Source organism: Malaclemys terrapin, chromosome 21 (assembly GCF_027887155.1).
Source record: "Malaclemys terrapin pileata isolate rMalTer1 chromosome 21, rMalTer1.hap1, whole genome shotgun sequence".
Classification (NCBI taxonomy): Eukaryota; Metazoa; Chordata; order Testudines; family Emydidae; genus Malaclemys; species Malaclemys terrapin.
The window spans coordinates 7,303,740-7,319,740 of record NC_071525.1 but is presented as its reverse complement, the minus strand read 5'-3'; the positions used below and the strand labels follow the sequence as shown (position 1 = coordinate 7,319,740).

Below are 16,001 nucleotides of genomic sequence, written 5' to 3'. Positions count from 1 at the left end.
GTTTAAGAAGCTTCATTTAAAATTAAATTAAAAGGCTGATCTTACGCCGCCAGCCTGCTCAGCCCGCTTCCAGCCTGGGGTTCTGTTCACCTAGGCCGGCAGCGGGCTGAGCGGGGCCTGCGGCCGGGACGCCGACAGGCAAGGGGCTGGCAGCCAGGACCCCAGACCTGGGGGGGGGTCAAGGCAGAAGGCTGGGAGTGTGTGGGGGGGTTCAGGGATCAAGGCAGAGGGCTGGGGGTGTGTGGGGGTACAGGGCAGAAGGCTGGGTATGTGTGGGGGAGTTCAGGGTTCAGGACAGAAGGCTGGGTGTGTGTGTGGGGTCAGGGCAGAGGGCTGGGGTGTGTGTGGAGGTGCAGGGCAGAAGGCTGGGTGTGGGGGAGTTCAGGGCTGGGGTGCTCCCAGCCCCCTGCCCTGAGCGGCTCATGGCGGGGGACTGGGAGGGATATGCCCTGTTCCACCTCCTTCCCCCAGGCTCCGTCCCTACCTCTCTCTGCCTCCTCTACGGAGCAGGGAGCACGCTGCCACTTGGCTCTGCTCTGCTCTCCCTTGCAAGGGCCATCGGTGCAGGGAGAGGGAGAGGGAGGGGGAGGGGGAGGAGGAGCCGGAACACACCAAGCTGTGGGAAGAAGCGGGGGAGGGGGGAAGCTTGGATGCTGCAGGACCAAGCTTCTGCCTCCTGCCCCCGCAGGGGAGAGCGGTGGGCAGGGGGGCTGAGTGGGGCGGGGGGCCAGGACCCCCCCACCGCTCTCCCCTGCAGGGGCAGGAGGCAGAAGCTTGGTTCTGTGGCAGCCAAGCTTCCCCCTCCCCCGCTTCTTCCCCCAGCGTGGCACTTTCCGGCCCCTCCGGCCCCTCCTCCTCCTCCTCTCACAGGGCAGGCAGCGTGCCACTCAGAATCGGCTTGTGTGCCGTGTTTGGCTCCCGTGCTGTAGGTTGCCGACCCCTGTTATACAGATCTACACACACACAGTATACGGTTTAAACAATTTAATACTGTACACAGCGATGATGATTGTGAAGCTTGGTTGAGGTGGTGGAGTCAGAGGGTGGGATATTTCCCAGGGAGCCTTACTGCTAAATGATGAACTAGCACTTGGCTGAGCCCTCAAAGGTTAACACATTGTTGTTAATGTAGCCTCACACTCGACAAGGCAGCACGAATGGAGGGAGAGGAGACAGCACGGCAGACAGAGACAGAGACACACACCCTGTGTGAGAGAGAGAGAGAGAGAGAGATGCGCATTGCCCCTTTAAGAACGCTGGCCCCACTCTAAGTACACTGCCTTTTAAAGTAGATCAGCAAGTTGAGACAGCAGCTGCCCCCAAGAAGCTCCCTCTGCCCTGAGCCCTGTCCTGTCTCCCCCCAGGGCCGGCTCCAGGGTTTTGGCCACCCCAAGCAGCCAAAAAAAAAAAAAGAGCCACGATTGCAATCGCGATCTGCGGCGGCAATTTGGCGGGAGGTCCTTCGCGCCGAGCGGGAGTGAGGGACCGTCCGCCGAATTGCCGCCGAATAGCTGGACCTGCCGCCCCTCTCCGGAGTGGCCGCCCCAAGCACCTGCTTGCCAAGTTGGTGCCTAGAGCCGATCCTGCTCCCCCCCGCCCACCATGGAGATGGGGTAAGTGGGGTGCAGGAGCGGGGGGAGGGGGACACCCCGACATTAGCCCCCCTCTGCCCCCCCCCGCAACAGCAAGCAGGAGGCTCCGGGGAGCAGCTCCAAGTCAGAGGGCAGGAGCAGCACATGGCAGTGGCGGGAGGGACAGCTGAACTGCCGGCAACTTAGGAGAGCGGGGAGCTGATGGGGGAGCTGATGGGGGGCTGCTGGTCCACCCTGGTTCCAAGCTCCCAGAAGCTAGCTGAAATGGGCTGCTCTTCCTGCAAGCAGTGGACAAAGCAGGCGGCTGCCAAACAACCTTATTGCACAACTTTAACCAAACATGTTCCCTAATTGATCAGGAACGTAACAACGATAACCGGGATGACTTTAAGTGAGGAGTTACCGTATTACCAAGTTGGTAACCCTACCCACATCCCACCTAAGCCCTCAAAAAATGGGGTGCCCCAGCTCCCACTACCCCAGCATGGGATCCCCTCGACTGCTCCATCTCACCAGTTCCCTCTCTCCTTTGCCTTCCAGAGTGAAGGGGTGAAGGGAGTGGTGGAGAGGAGGGGGGGCTGGAAGGCAGGAAGGAAGCAGAGGAAATAAATGGAGGATGGGGTAGATGGAATGGGGGAGGTGTAGAGCAGGAAGTGGGAGGTCTTGGTGAGTGGGGACTGTGCTCATAGATTTTAATCTTCATTTCCGTCAACCATTGAATGGTGGGGTGGGGAATTGCTATGCCCCCCCGCTGAGAGCAGGGGTCCCCTGGGGAGGGATGCCACCCCCTGGGAACAGGTGCCCCCAAGGTGCGTACAGCAGTCACCAGCACGTTGCCATTACAGCAGTGGGGAGGAACAGGTTAAACCAGTCCTGACCTCCAGACCCTCTCATTTGGGGCAGGGCTAAGCACAGTTCTGCTCCCCTTCATTCATACCATAATGACAACACATGGATAACAGCATTTCCCCACTCTGCATTCAGTACTAAAGTGATTTGTAACCCAACACCAGCCAAAGTTGATTATTTTGAGCAACACTGTTCTATGTGCTGGATATCTAAGCAGAGTAGGTGTGTTCATGTTCACTGCCCAGCTGTGTGAGCTTGGGCAAATTGCTTCCCTGATCTGTGCCTCAGTTTCCCCCTGCTCTTTGTCTGTCTTGTCTATTTAGCTTGTGAGCTCAGGGAGGCAGGCTCTATTTTTCCCTCTGTGTTCATGCAGAACCCTGCACAACAGGGCCCTGATCTCAGCTGGGATCTCTAGGTTTTACCATTATACTGATGATCACTTAAACCCCAAAAGGGAGGTCCCAGCGACTGTTTGCCCCTGTCTGAGCTTTTGAAAATGTTGACCCAACTAGTTTATTTTTTAACTCTCCAAATCATGTGCTGTAGGGTCTGGGAAGGGAAGGAAAAACATCTGATTTTAGTGCTCCGGGGCTGGGCACTGAAAATCAGCCTGTAGCCGTAGTGAATATCCCTAGTTTGATACAGTCACAGTAAACGTGAAACCAGAGGTCCTGCCATTTCCCCATTCACAGTCCCATGTGACGAGCCTGGCAAGACAAATCGAACTCCTTCTTCTTGGCATTCAGTCAGAGCAGGAAGGGTGTTGGGTTCACTCAGGAACCAACCTTGGGAGGAGAATTTAGGGGAATTCTTGCTCCCTGCTGATCAGTTCAGGATTCCTGCCTAGAAATCTCCACTGGGTGAACTCCCATCAGGTATGTTTGGCTTTTTCTTTTTCCCCTTGTACTTTAAATCTCCTCTATGTTTTGTTTGGAACAATGTGTTTGAGGAAGTAAAATCAAGAAATGGCGTTTTGTATTTTGCTTGTAAAGAGTTTGCATCTGCAGACACCCGCATGTATCAGTCTTGTCTTTCTATCCCCATATAAACCTCTCTCTCTTCCAATAACCCCCTCTATCTATCTATTCAACACCCTCTCTCTCACTCGCCATACACCCTCTCTATATATCTATTCTCATACTCTCTCTCTGTCTCTCTCTCTTTCTTTCTAGCCCCATACACTCCTCCATCTTCCTTTCTAGGCTGGAGTGTTCAGAGGAACCTAGGGGAGTTAGGTGATAGTCAATGGGATTTGGGTGCCGAACTCCCTTGAAAATTGCTTGAGCTCCTTTGAAAATCCAAGTCCTCTTCACCGAAATCCCTCTGGGCCAGATCCTCAGCTGATGTAAATCAGCTTCGCTCCAGTGACCACAATGGAGTGACACCAGTTTACACCAGCTAGGGATCAAACTCATTGACCTCAGTGAAGCTACATCAATTCCCACCCCAGCTGGGAACGTCTCTGACTTTCGCTAGCTCTATCCCTCCCTCCCGCCCCGGATCACCTTATCCCAGGCTCTGATGCCCATGGCCAGGTCCAAGATCCAGTTCAGGAGCTGTAGAAGTAGCCGGGTGAGATTATCCATTGACCCAGCTCTGTTTTCCTTTCAAGTCTGTTGTTGTCATATGGGGTTCAAGGAAGCCCCTTCCCCTGCCCCATCGCCCCCAAGAGGTACAAGCTGCCGGATGGCTCAGTGTGAGAACTGCTGCAGGGTCAAGGTTTGCTTCTTGACACTTTGCTCATGGCAGAGAGAGTGGAGAAATCTCAGTAAGTCAGTGTCAGATCTCTTGCACCATCACTGAGTGGAGGAAATTGAGACACTTGACTTCACCACACAGATATTATCTCTCACCAGCGTGCTCTTTTCTCCCCCTAGCTGAGCAGAATGAAGCTGTTGGCTTGTATCGTCTTGGCCTCTCTTGCTGCGGCTGCTACTGCACATCTAGACACAGACCCGACGCTGGATAACCACTGGGAGCTCTGGAAGAAAACCTATGGCAAACAATACAGCCACAAGGTGGGCTCTGTGCAGCTGTGGGGTTAAAGTTTGGGAGGGGGATTTCCATCACCATCTCCCCTCAGGTCAGCAGGTATCCAGCTGTAGAACTATAACCCATTTATACTGCAGATGTGCAGTGCTACTGCATAGTAACGTGGGGGCTGTGCTTTGGTTCCAGAAAGAGGAAGGGGAACGGCGCGTGACCTGGGAAAAGAACCTCAAGGTCGTTATGCTGCATAACCTCGAGCACTCACTGGGGCTGCATTCCTATGAGCTGGGCATGAACCACCTGGCAGACATGGTAAGTAAAAAAATAGACCAAGTGACAGGGCATCTGGGAATTATCTGTGTTTCCCTGGGGGTGCCATGAATCAGGGGCAGAATAAGCTCCAGCCAATCCAGGTTCTCTATGAGCCCTGCAGAGGTAGGTCCACAAACCACAGCACCCCTCTGCGTCCTCCAGCAGTAACCTGCCCACCACTTCGGAGAGTTGTGCAAATCTTTGTTCTACTTGCTTGGGTCAGGAGTATGTGTGGGAAAGCTGCCATGTCCTGATTTTTTAAGTGCAGGTGCTCCTCCCCCTGCTAGCCCACTGCTGGTGTGACCCCACCCCCCCAGCATGTTTCTGTATCAAATGGCATCCTCCAAGCAGCGTGAACTTGCACCCTGCTTCTCTACCCTACTATGTCTGCCACCCTCCCTTACCCCTATGAGAAATGTCACGTGTGGAATAACACACAACCTGTCTGCTAGGCCATTGTAGGATGACCAGATGTTCCTATTTAATAGGGACCATTCCGATTTGTGGGTCTTTTTCTTATATAGGCTCCTATTACCCACCACCCCCTGTCCTGATTTTTCACATTTGCTGTCTGGTCACCCTAGGCCATTGCTGGTTAAAGAAGTTGTTCCTTTAACTGAAATTCAATGGGGCTTGTGCTTCAGATCCCGTTACTGCCAACGCCAAGCATTCAGAACTCAGGAGTCAGGCGCCTAAAATCATGGGGTGGCTTAAAAATTCTGGGATTAAAAACAAAGTCTAAGTCTGGGGGCTCTTTTTATTTGCCTCTGGGTTTAACACTTTTAAGGGTTATGTTTTCCTGCAGTTCTCCACAGCTATATGAGAGATGGAAAAAAAAACAAGCTGAAATTCTTGTGCAATCTGATCCCCTCCCCCCGCACATTGGTGCTTTAAGGAAAACAACAGATATTGTGACACTCTCAATAAAATCAAGAGACTTGGCAATGCTGGTGCTCCTGGGTAGAGCTATGTGAAGAAGAGATTTTTTGTGGTTTGGTGGCTGAAAAATCAATCAATCAATCAATCAATAAAAAAGTTAGTTTCAGATGGACCTGAAATGACAAAGGTGAAATGAAAAAAAGATGAAAACCATTCATTTAGGGTCGGACAACACATTTTGTTTAGTTTTCTAGATTATTTTACCTTTTTTAAACAATTAAATAAATGAAATGGAAGTAAAATTTGATCTTAAAAGTCATTTTGAATCCAAACATTTGGACCAGTTTTGAATTTTTTTTCCGATTGAAACAATTTTGCAAATTCAAGGTGAGTTCACGCAATGTTTCAGTCGACCCAAATATGCATTTTTCAGATAAAAAACATTTGTTTTTGTCTGAAAACTTTCCGGCAGCGCTAGTCCTGTGTTCTGTCCCCAGCAATGTCCTGGGGGAGGAGGATTAGCACGTGGAGAATCACAGAATCCAGAGTTCCCGGCAAACAAAGCTACAGCCGGGTTGATTCCCAGCATTCAAACGTGCTCATAGTTTTCACTGCATAAAGGAAAACACTGTATCAATGACCAAGAGTTGAACCTGAGCCGCAGAGTTTGTACCCGAATGTCCCCAGTGTTCGGGGCCAGTCTGTACATCGAAGGGGACGTCAGTCTGAAGGGGTGTGTGTGTTCTTTTAACTAGACCAGCAAGGAAGTGGCTGCTTTGTTAACTGGACTGAAACTTCCCCACCGACCTGACCGGAATTCCACCTACAGGCCACGGCCTGGCAGCAAAGTGCCTGACTCCATGGACTGGAGGGACAAAGGATGTGTTACGGATGTGAAAAATCAGGTGGGAGGCTCAATCTGTTCCCCTCCTGACATGGGTGCCCACCACAGCAGTGGCTGAGCGCATCTCTCTGGCTTTTCAGGGGGCCTGTGGGGCCTGCTGGGCTTTCAGTGCTGTCGGTGCCCTAGAAGCCCAGGTGAAACTGAAAACTGGAAACCTGGTGTCTCTCAGTGCACAGAACCTAGTCGACTGTTCCACTATGTACGGGAACTACGGCTGCAACGGCGGATATATAACCAGAGCCTTCCAGTATATCATTGATAATGACGGCATTGATTCGGACTCCTCCTATCCATACGCAGCTCAGGTTGGTATCCAAGTTTCAGACAGACACAGAGAGGGTCTGTCTACACTGCACACTAAGCCTGGGTTCTGACTCTGGTTTGAGCCCAGGCTCCCCTTACATCTACACACAAATCAGCCTGACTCAGGTCAGCAAGCGCTCAGGGCCCAGGTCCTACGACACTGCTAGAGGGGTGGGTCAGAGTCCGAGTCCTGCTGACTTGGGTCCAAGCCTTGTCATTTTGCAGAGCGGGCGCAACAAAAGCTGCAGACCCGAGTCAGAAGGTCCGTGCAGGGCAGTATGGACACATTAGCACAGCTGTGAGACCTGGGCCCAGCAATTGTAAACCCAGGTTTACAGTGCAGTGTGGATGCTCAAGGTGGGCTTAGAAACACTGAGTCTACAAGCCCCAGTCCCCCAGACCCAGGTTTAAAATGCAGTGTGGACAACCCCAAAAACACAGAGACTCCATCGTCCTTTTCTTAGACTGTTGCTGGCATCTCGTCTTGCGAGTATGTAGCAATCTGTTCTTTGTGGCCTGTTTTGCTGGGTCTTCGTGCACTGTTTGTGTCAGCAAAAAGAACAAGAGAAGAGGTCTGCAGGCAGTTCTCTTTTGTGGTTAGAGCAGTAGAACTTGGAGTCAGGATTCCTGGCATCTAATCCCAATGTTGGGTGGGGAGTGGTGCATAGTGTCTAGAGCAGAGAGACTTGTACTCAGGTCACTTGGGTTGTAATCTTAACTCTGTCTGTTCCTCGATCTTCTCTGTGAAACCCAGCTAATGACACTTCCCTCTATCATAGAGACATGGAGGCTCATAAATCCACAGATGAAATATGTACTGCAAATTTTCGTTGCTGTCATTGGTGGCTGAAGCCTCATATTTCTTCTTACCTGAGTGATGGGAGAGGAAAGAGATTAACACTGGGTGAATTAAAATGGGCTGAAAATGCTCTTTTCAGGGCACCAAAACTATTTGTGAATTTGACCTAAATTTGGCAAATTTTCGGCCCCAAACCCTCCTGATTTCCCCCTCCTCCCCCCAGGAAATGTCAAAAAGAACCATTTTGAGAGCTCATTCGGAAATGAAATGTCAATTTGAAATGACCTTCGAAATGTTTCATTTGAACCAAATGAAATTTTTTCGATTTTTCGTTTCAGCAAAAAAACCTGAAAAAAAATGCAATTTTGGTTTGAAAGAAACCAGTGGGTGTTTTTAGGTTTTTGTTTTCTTCCATTTGTTTGTTTTTCTGGGTAAGTCACTGAACTGAAAAATCCATTAGTCCCTCAGCGCTGATCTCGATGCCCAGAGGCAGAAGGAATGCTCCAGAGGGAGCAGCAGTGATCTAAGAAATGAGAGGGATTCAGACAACGGAGGGGAATAGAAGGGAGATAAAAACAGATGTTTATGGCAGAAGCTGAAATGTCCCTGTTTCATCTGCTCTTTGCCCCTGCCAGAACGGAACGTGTCACTATAACCCTGCCACGCGAGCCGCCACCTGCTCCAAGTTCGTTGAGCTCCCGTATGCCAATGAAGCAGCCCTGAAGGATGCCGTAGCCAATATCGGACCTGTGTCCGTCGCCATAGATGCGAAACAGCCTTCGTTTTTCCTGTACAGATCAGGTACATTCTCTAAGCTACAACACCTCGCGCCCGGTGCTGTACATAGTTTGAAGCAGTGATGCCTTTGCTTTCTGTGGACTCTCCTCGCCCTCGCTCCACCTATTCCCACTCCCTGCTCCAACCTCTCCCCCGAGACCCCGTGCTGCTCACTGCTCTCTGCCCTCCCCAAGTGCCTCCCCCAGCTGCCGAACAGCTGATAAGTGATGCCTTCGGCAGTGCCACCCATCATGTGTGGCTGGTGGGTGCTGAGCACCCACTATTTTTTTCAAAGGGTGCTCCAGCCCCCCTAGCATCTGGCCACAGGATATAAGCCTACTACTGCTAGAAGCTAATGTCTCTTGTCTTATACGTAGGATATGTCTATACTGCATACTGGTGGTGGTGGCGTGCAGGGTAGGTGTAGCTACACATGGTAGTGAAAAGCAGCCTGTGTCCGCACTGCGCTGTGTAGCAATGCACAGCAGTGGGAAGGTTCTAGCGCTGGAGGCAGTGGGAGCTGTCAGAGATTTTCCCCACGACCTCCTGCTGCTGGAGTCTTTCCCTGTGGCAGAAAAAAGCCACAACAGTGGGGCAATAGTGACATATGACACTGCTAAAAATAGCAGTGTAGATGCGGGAGGCCCTGTAGAGAGCCGTGTAGGGCATATACCCTAAGACTTCAGGTGTGTCTTTACTCCCCTAAGCCGTCTACACTGCTGTTTATACCTGTGTGGTGTGTGTGTGTAGTGTGTATAGTCTATACGCTGCCATAAGGACTGTGCAGTGTGGACATACCCTTAGATTGGAAGCTCTTTGGGGCAGGGATGATCTTTTTGTTCCGCGTTTTGTACAGCACCTAGCGCAATGGGGCCCTGGACTATGTCTGGGTCTGGCAGGTGCTCCTGTAACACAGATTAAAGGTGGTTCAATGGCTAAAGGCCCCAGGTTCAATTCCTGCTGATGTCTTAATGTGTGTCATTAAAATAGCACCCCAGTTTGGACCCCTCACTCATGTTAATGTAATGTCAGTGTGCCGGGGTGAGCAGCGGGGAGCGAACGTGGGACTTCTGAATCTTAACGCATGAGCCTTTCCTGCATGCTCTGAAAGACCCAACCTCTTCTAACCAAGGCTGTGGCAGGCTCATCAACCTTTCTGTGGCCCAGGCACCACTAGAGGGGGACAGAACGCCCCACCAAGTCGGCGTGGCTTACATTAACCTGGGCTTTTTTAAATGAATATTGACTGGGTTGTATTCCAGGCACTGTCAGATATTGTGGCTGCAATTTTGTGCGGCACCAAACTCAGCCCAGGGCGGCTCTAAAATGGCCGTTCAGCCCAGTTCTAGCGTAATTTAGGCAGCCTTGGATGGTGCATAAGTTATGGCAAGCTCCCAAGCACCAGACAGAATTGCTGTAGACCATAACGCTGGCTGGCTGGCATGTCCCCTAGGCCAGAGCTTTTGGGAGGGGGCCTCCTAAGACAGCTTGTGACTGTCTTACTCGGTTCCTGTGCTGGGGGAATTCTGGATTTGGGGCTTTTAAGGGAACATTGTGGGGGGACCGTAGCGGGAGGAAGATTCCTTCCCGGTGTTTATGGGAGTTGGGATACTGAAATAACTCACGGGATGGGTGGGGTAATGGAGTCTTTCAATGATTTTACAGGCCATGGAAATTAAACTTCCCAGTGGACAGTGCACTGGACTGGGGCTTAGGAGAGCTGGGTTCTATTCTGAGGGCAAGTCACTGTCTGCTCTGTGCCTCAGTTTCCCCAATGGGAGATAATGAGACTGACCTGCTTTGGGATCTACTGATGAAAAGAGTGAGGGATTGTTATTCTTACCCTCTTACAGGGGACCAGGTTAGAGGCATGTTGGTACCATGTGGGTGCTGTTGCTCACAACAACTTTATTGAGCAGAGAAGTCCCTGCTGGGTTTTTTTCTCCCATGTGATTGCGCATTCTTTCCTTCCAGGAGTCTACGATGATCCACGATGCACTGATGACGTGAATCATGGGGTTCTAGTTATTGGCTATGGCACCCTGGACGGGAAGGACTTTTGGCTTGTGAAAAACAGGTAAAAGAAAATCCAATACTGAGCCGTATATATCTATAGACTAACATGCTCCTGGGATATGCGTGTGGCATGAGTGAGCTGTGTAGAGCTGTGCATGTATGTGTCTGTACTAGTATGAATTGGATGCACTTTGTTAAACAGCTTGAAACACATGAGAAAATGGGGAAGGGGAACCCTGCATATAAAGAAAGGTGTTTTATTCTCTTAATGTTTAATTCTGTGTTATTTCTCCTTCCAACAGCTGGGGTGAATATTTCGGTGACAAAGGGTACATTCGAATGTCCAGGAACAAAGGAAACCACTGCGGGATTGCCAGCTACGGTTCTTATCCACAAATATAGAGGGACGCTGTGCTTCAGACTGCACTCTGGAGATGTGGTCTGTTAAACTACTAATCTTAGCCTTGCTGAAATCTGCTCTGTTTGAGAACAATGTACGGGTTCTAATGGCAAAATCCTCCCATCAGATCCATCTGACGGATCTGAGATAAGCAGCTGAAATGATGAATGATCATGATTGGTCTGGTCCAGAATTTGGGCACTTTTAGCTCACTCTCCCTATCCTGCAGGGGTGACTGTAATTGATTAATGTCTATGCATTGCTTTGTGCATTTGAAGTGCTATTTCAGTGCCAAGTATTGTCACTGCCGCTGTCTCAAAATGTGTTGGAGTGAAGGCCGTGTCACACGGATAAAGCTAGTCCATGTGGTAGAGTTGCCGAAGCCACGTCAGAGGTGGAGAGGCAAAGAAGATGGAGCAATACATCCTAGACACACGTATCAATTTTCCACAATACAGGTCACAAAGCAATCATTAGCAACCTGGGAGATCACTTAAACTATGGACATTTGTTGCAGGGAATAACGTGTTTTCCAAGGCTACACAAAACTGGGTTGGTATCTTATGCGAAGACCTTAGCACGCCAGCAGTCAGAAGCCATGGAGAAGGCCAGCCATGGAACAAATGCTGCTGCTGCTGTTATAAATTGTGACCTACAGAGTGAGGTCAGGCTTTGCACTTGCAGCGCTTGGACCAAGGACACGATGCAGAGATGAAAGGCCTGATTCTCTCTTCCACTGCACAGCCGTTTACCCCTGTGCAAAGTAGGTGTATAATGTTGCTGAATCAGAAGAGCAGCAGTTTTCAGCCGAGGTATCCATGACTGCACATGATGCACAGTAGCAGGGAGTCAGGCCCAAAGGCTGTAAATGTAACTGCAGGTATGGGACGAGCGATTGAATGAGCAAGAATGCAGGGAAAGGGTGAACCTGGAATCCACATCCCAGCTGCAAGTGCCAGCACGGCACTGGGAATCACATCTGCTGCCCTGCTCTACTCCACAGGCCGCGGGGGAGCCCTGCTTCCGGATCTGACCTGCTTTGCCCTATTTCGGAATATGATTTGCAGACACCTATTGACCGAATCCTTGCGGGATACAGTTTCAGAGTGAGGTCACACATCTCTACAGCACATGAAATGCATTCTCTTCTCTCCAATTCAGCAGTGAGGTTGCTATGATGATCCAGATCTAATCTCATCTGTAAACAATGCATGTAATAGAAATTACACATCCTCCTCCAAAAGGAAAAAAATATATTCAATTGTCTGCGAAGTCTAGGCTCAGTCTGTTCAGCTGGACCTGGTGTGGGATACTTAGCGAGCGACACAAATGCAAAGCCACCCTGATTACAGACGAAACAAACTCTCGGGCCCTGATGCTTCAAAATCTGACTCATGAGGGTGGAGCCCTGAATCTCTGCAAAGCCCCAAGAGGGATCCATATGGGCACAGGGGTCCACTTGAATTAATCAGGTTACGAGGTCAGGGCTTTAGTTAATCCGAGGGAAGCTGGCAAAAATGTGGGATCCATCAGTGTGTTGCAGGGCCAGGTAGAAAAACGATCACTGGTGGGACAGGAGTGAGAAATCACATCTTTGTGAAAATGTAACCATTTAGGGAGCTTGTCCCCAGTTATGTCTTTATCTTTGTGGCTGGTTTTGGCAAAATATAATCCGTCAGTTGCAAAAAAAAATCCCCGACAAACCCAAAAGAACCCACTAGTGGATGAATGTGAACAACTGAGCACCATTGCCTCATGGTGAAATTTCACGAGATTTGCAACAACCACCAAAGCATTTCTTGCCCTGGGCTAAATTTGCAGTTGTACTTGGGCGGTTCCATGTGGCTGTCTTGTGTCACTGCTTCCCCTCGTTTGGGGGGCGCGCCAGGTGAGTGACTGATGGATATTGGGCAGCCCCAGTTGCTAGGCAATGTCTGACTATGTACTGTTTGTTACCTGAACTTTTAGGGTGAAATCACCCTGTGCAGAGGGCCAGCACAAGGTCTAGACGCCACTCTAGGATGATCAGGAGCCCAGTTTTTGATTGGAAAGTCTGGTTGAAAGGGGACCAGAGAGTGTCCGGTCAGATTTACTGAGTCTAGTTTACAAAGAGTTACAAAGTCCGGTTACTGCGGGCGAGGGAGGCGGGGAGGCGCCAGGTGATCACCCGCACCAGCCTCTACTCAGCCGTGGCTGCCTCCTACCTTCGTTGGGTGGCTGCAGCTCCCAGCCCAGTCCCAGCTCCACAGGTGACTCCCTCCTGACCCGAGCGGCAGGGGATGGAAGGGGAAAAGCAGCGAGCAACGGGGGGGAGGGGGAATAGGAGTGGATGGGGCAGGGCCTCGGGAAGAGTCAGGGCAAAGGTGGGGTTTTGGGGGAAATAGGCAGGGCAGGGGAGGTTGCGGCGCACACATACACACACCCCTCTGTAGGATGGACCCAGCCACATTATGGGCCTGGTTCCCATTTGCACTATGGCCTCTTTGCACTGGGTAGAGCAGTGTATAGGTGAGTCCCTCCTGACCCGGGTGGCGAGGGGTGTAAGGGGAAAAGCAGCGAGCGACAGGGGTGGGGGGAAGAGGAGTGGATGGGGTGGGGCCTCAGGGGAATGGACGGGGCAGGGGAGGTTCTGGCACTCCTGCCGGAGTGTCTGGTTTTTAAATATTATCAAGTTGGCAACCCTAGTCACATCCCACCTAAGCCCTCAAAAAGATGGGGTGCCCTAGCTCCCACTACCCCAGCATGGGATCTCCTCCACTGCTCCATCTCACCAGTTCCCTCTCTCCTTTGCCTTCCAGAGTGAAGGGGCACCATACTGGCACTAGAAAAGGTTCAGAGAAGGGCAACTAAAATGATTAGGGGTTTGGAACGGGTCCCATATGAGGACAGATTAAAGAGGCTAGGACTTTTCAGCTTGGAAAAGAGGAGACTAAGGGGGGGATATGATAGAAGTATATAAAATTATGAGTGATGTGGAGAAAGTAGATAAGGAAAAGTTAGAAATAGGGGTCACCAAATGAAATTAATAGGCAGCAGGTTTAAAAGAAATAAAAGGAAGTTCTTCTTCACACAGCGCACAGTCAACTTGTGGAACTCCTTACCTGAGGAGGTTGTGAAGGCTAGGACTATAACAGCGTTTAAAAGAGAACTGGATAAATTCATGGTGGTGAAGTCCATTAATGGCTATTAGCCACGATGGGTAAGGAATGGTGTCCCTAGCCTCTGTTTGTCAGAGGATGGAGATGGATGGCAGGAGAGAGATCACTTGATCATTATCTGTTAGGTTCATTCCCTCTGGGGCACCTGGCATTGGCTACTGTCGGAAGACAGGATACTGGGCTAGATGGACCTTTGGTCTGACCCAGTACGGCCGTTCTTATGGTGAAAGGGAGTGGTGGAAGGGGGGGCTGGAAGGCAGAAAGGAAGCAGAGGAAATAAATGGAGGATGGGGTAGATGGAATGGGGGAGGTGTAGAGCAGGAAGCGGGAGGTCTGGGTGAGTGGGGATTGTGCTCATAGATTTTAATCTTCATTTCTGTCAACCATTGAACGGTGGGGTGGGGCATTGCTGTGCCCCCCTGCTGAGAGCAGGGGTCCCCTGGGGAGGGATGCCACTGCCTGGGAACAGGTGCCCCCAAGGTGCGTACAGCAGTCACCAGCACGTTGCCGTTACAGCAGTGGGGAGGAACAGGTTAAACCAGTCCTGACCCCCAGACCCTCTCGTTTGGGGCAGGGTTAAGCACAGTTCTGCTCCCCTTCATTCATATCATAATGACAACACATGGATAACAGCATTTCCCCACTCTGCATTCAGTACTAAAGTGATTTGTAACCCAACACCAGCCAAAGTTGATTATTTTGAGCAACACTGTTCTATGTGCTGGATATCTAAGCAGCGTAGGTGTGTTCATGTAAATACAGTTTGCTCCTGAAGTCTCCCCCCTGCATTCATTCAGTTCATTCAGACCCTGCTTACATCTGTAACCCTTTAGAGGCTGCAGTAGGCAAATATTCATCCTCACAAGCATGTCATTGCTGTGCAGTCTGTGTTCTGAGGGTTATTCACAATAGGAGCGATGCTGATTTATAGCAACTGAAGATCTGGCCCGACTAGCCTTTGCACTGTATAGAACCTTTCATCTGTGGATCTCAGGGTCCATCTCAGCATCCGCAGGACCAGATTAATCTTTTGTGGGCCACGGCGCCAGAACCGTGGCCCCACTCCCAGCTCTGTCCACTGCTCCATATTGACGCCACGCCCCACTCGGCCTCTTCCTCCAGAGGCCCTGTCTACGCTGCACACCAGATCCCACTCGCACTTGGCCTCTTCCCTCCCAAGGCCCCGCCTGCCGTTTGAAGGAGGTGAGGGGGCGGAGAGGAGCACCCGCCGGCAAAGACAAAAGTCAGTGGCTGTGGTTGGGATTCTAGGCCGTATTAGCATATTGAAAGTGCCAATATCCATATGCTAATATGCACCTATAGGACATTTCAGCTCAGCCCTGCGCCCCTAGGAAAGTGCATGGGTGCTCTGACAATCCCACTCCATGTCGGGTGCTCAGGCAGTTGAGGTTAAACCAGACACTGGCTCAGAGAGCATGCTGGGTGCCCAAATGCCAATGAAGTAGGCACTGGACTGGGACTCAGGAGATGTAGGTTCTAGTCCCTGCACTAGCACTGCCCTGCTGTGTGACCTTGGGCAAACTGCTTCCTTGGTCTGTGCCTCAGTTTCCCCCTTCCCTTTGTCCGTCTTGTCTATTTAGCTTGTGACTCAGGGAGGCACGCTCTGTCTTTCCCTCTGTGTTCATGCAGAACCCTGCACAACGGGGCCCTGATCTCAGCTGGGATCTCTAGGTTTTACCATTATACTGATGATCACTTAAACCCCCAAAGGGAGGTCCCAGCGACTGTTTGCCCCTGTCTGAGCTTTTGAAAATGTTGACCCAACTAGTTTATTTTTTAACTCTCCAAATCATGTGCTGTAGGGTCTGGGAAGGGAAGGAAAAACATCTGATTTTAGTGTTCCGGGGCTGGGCACTGAAAATCAGCCTGTAGCCGTAGTTAACATCCCTAATTTGATACAGTCACAGTAATAGTGAAACAAGAGGTCCTGCCATTTCCCCATTCACAGGCCCATGTGACGAGCCTGGCAGGGCAAACCAAAGTTGTTATTCTCGGCATTCAG

At 50.7% G+C, this 16,001-nt stretch overlaps 1 protein-coding gene across 2 annotated transcripts; it reads left to right on the top strand.

Moving 5' to 3' along the window:
* Positions 1-3,181: 3,181 nt before the first annotated feature.
* Positions 3,182-12,092, top strand: LOC128827191 (cathepsin S-like). 2 transcript variants are annotated; one of them, XM_054010982.1, is made up of 8 exons: positions 3,183-3,316; positions 4,319-4,459; positions 4,620-4,742; positions 6,377-6,526; positions 6,606-6,830; positions 8,263-8,428; positions 10,379-10,481; positions 10,723-12,092. In XM_054010982.1, the coding sequence occupies exons 2-8, from the start codon at positions 4,328-4,330 to the stop codon at positions 10,820-10,822; spliced, it is 999 nt and encodes a 332-aa protein (XP_053866957.1). In that variant the 5' UTR covers positions 3,183-3,316; positions 4,319-4,327; the 3' UTR covers positions 10,823-12,092. The 2 variants fall into 2 exon arrangements, with proteins under 2 accessions (XP_053866958.1, XP_053866957.1); XM_054010983.1 differs by lacking the exon at positions 6,606-6,830 and having other exon boundaries at positions 3,182-3,316.
* Positions 12,093-16,001: the final 3,909 nt, after the last annotated feature.

Excerpts from the sequence above, each read along its gene's own strand:
- LOC128827191 (XM_054010982.1), top strand. The coding sequence starts at position 4,328 with ATGAAGCTGTTGGCTTGTATCGTCTTGGCCTCTCTTGCTGCGGCTGCT. Across the intron at positions 6,831-8,262 it reads CCTATCCATACGCAGCTCAG|AACGGAACGTGTCACTATAA; the intron begins GTTGGTATCCAA and ends TGCCCCTGCCAG. Across the intron at positions 8,429-10,378 it reads GTTTTTCCTGTACAGATCAG|GAGTCTACGATGATCCACGA; the intron begins GTACATTCTCTA and ends CTTTCCTTCCAG.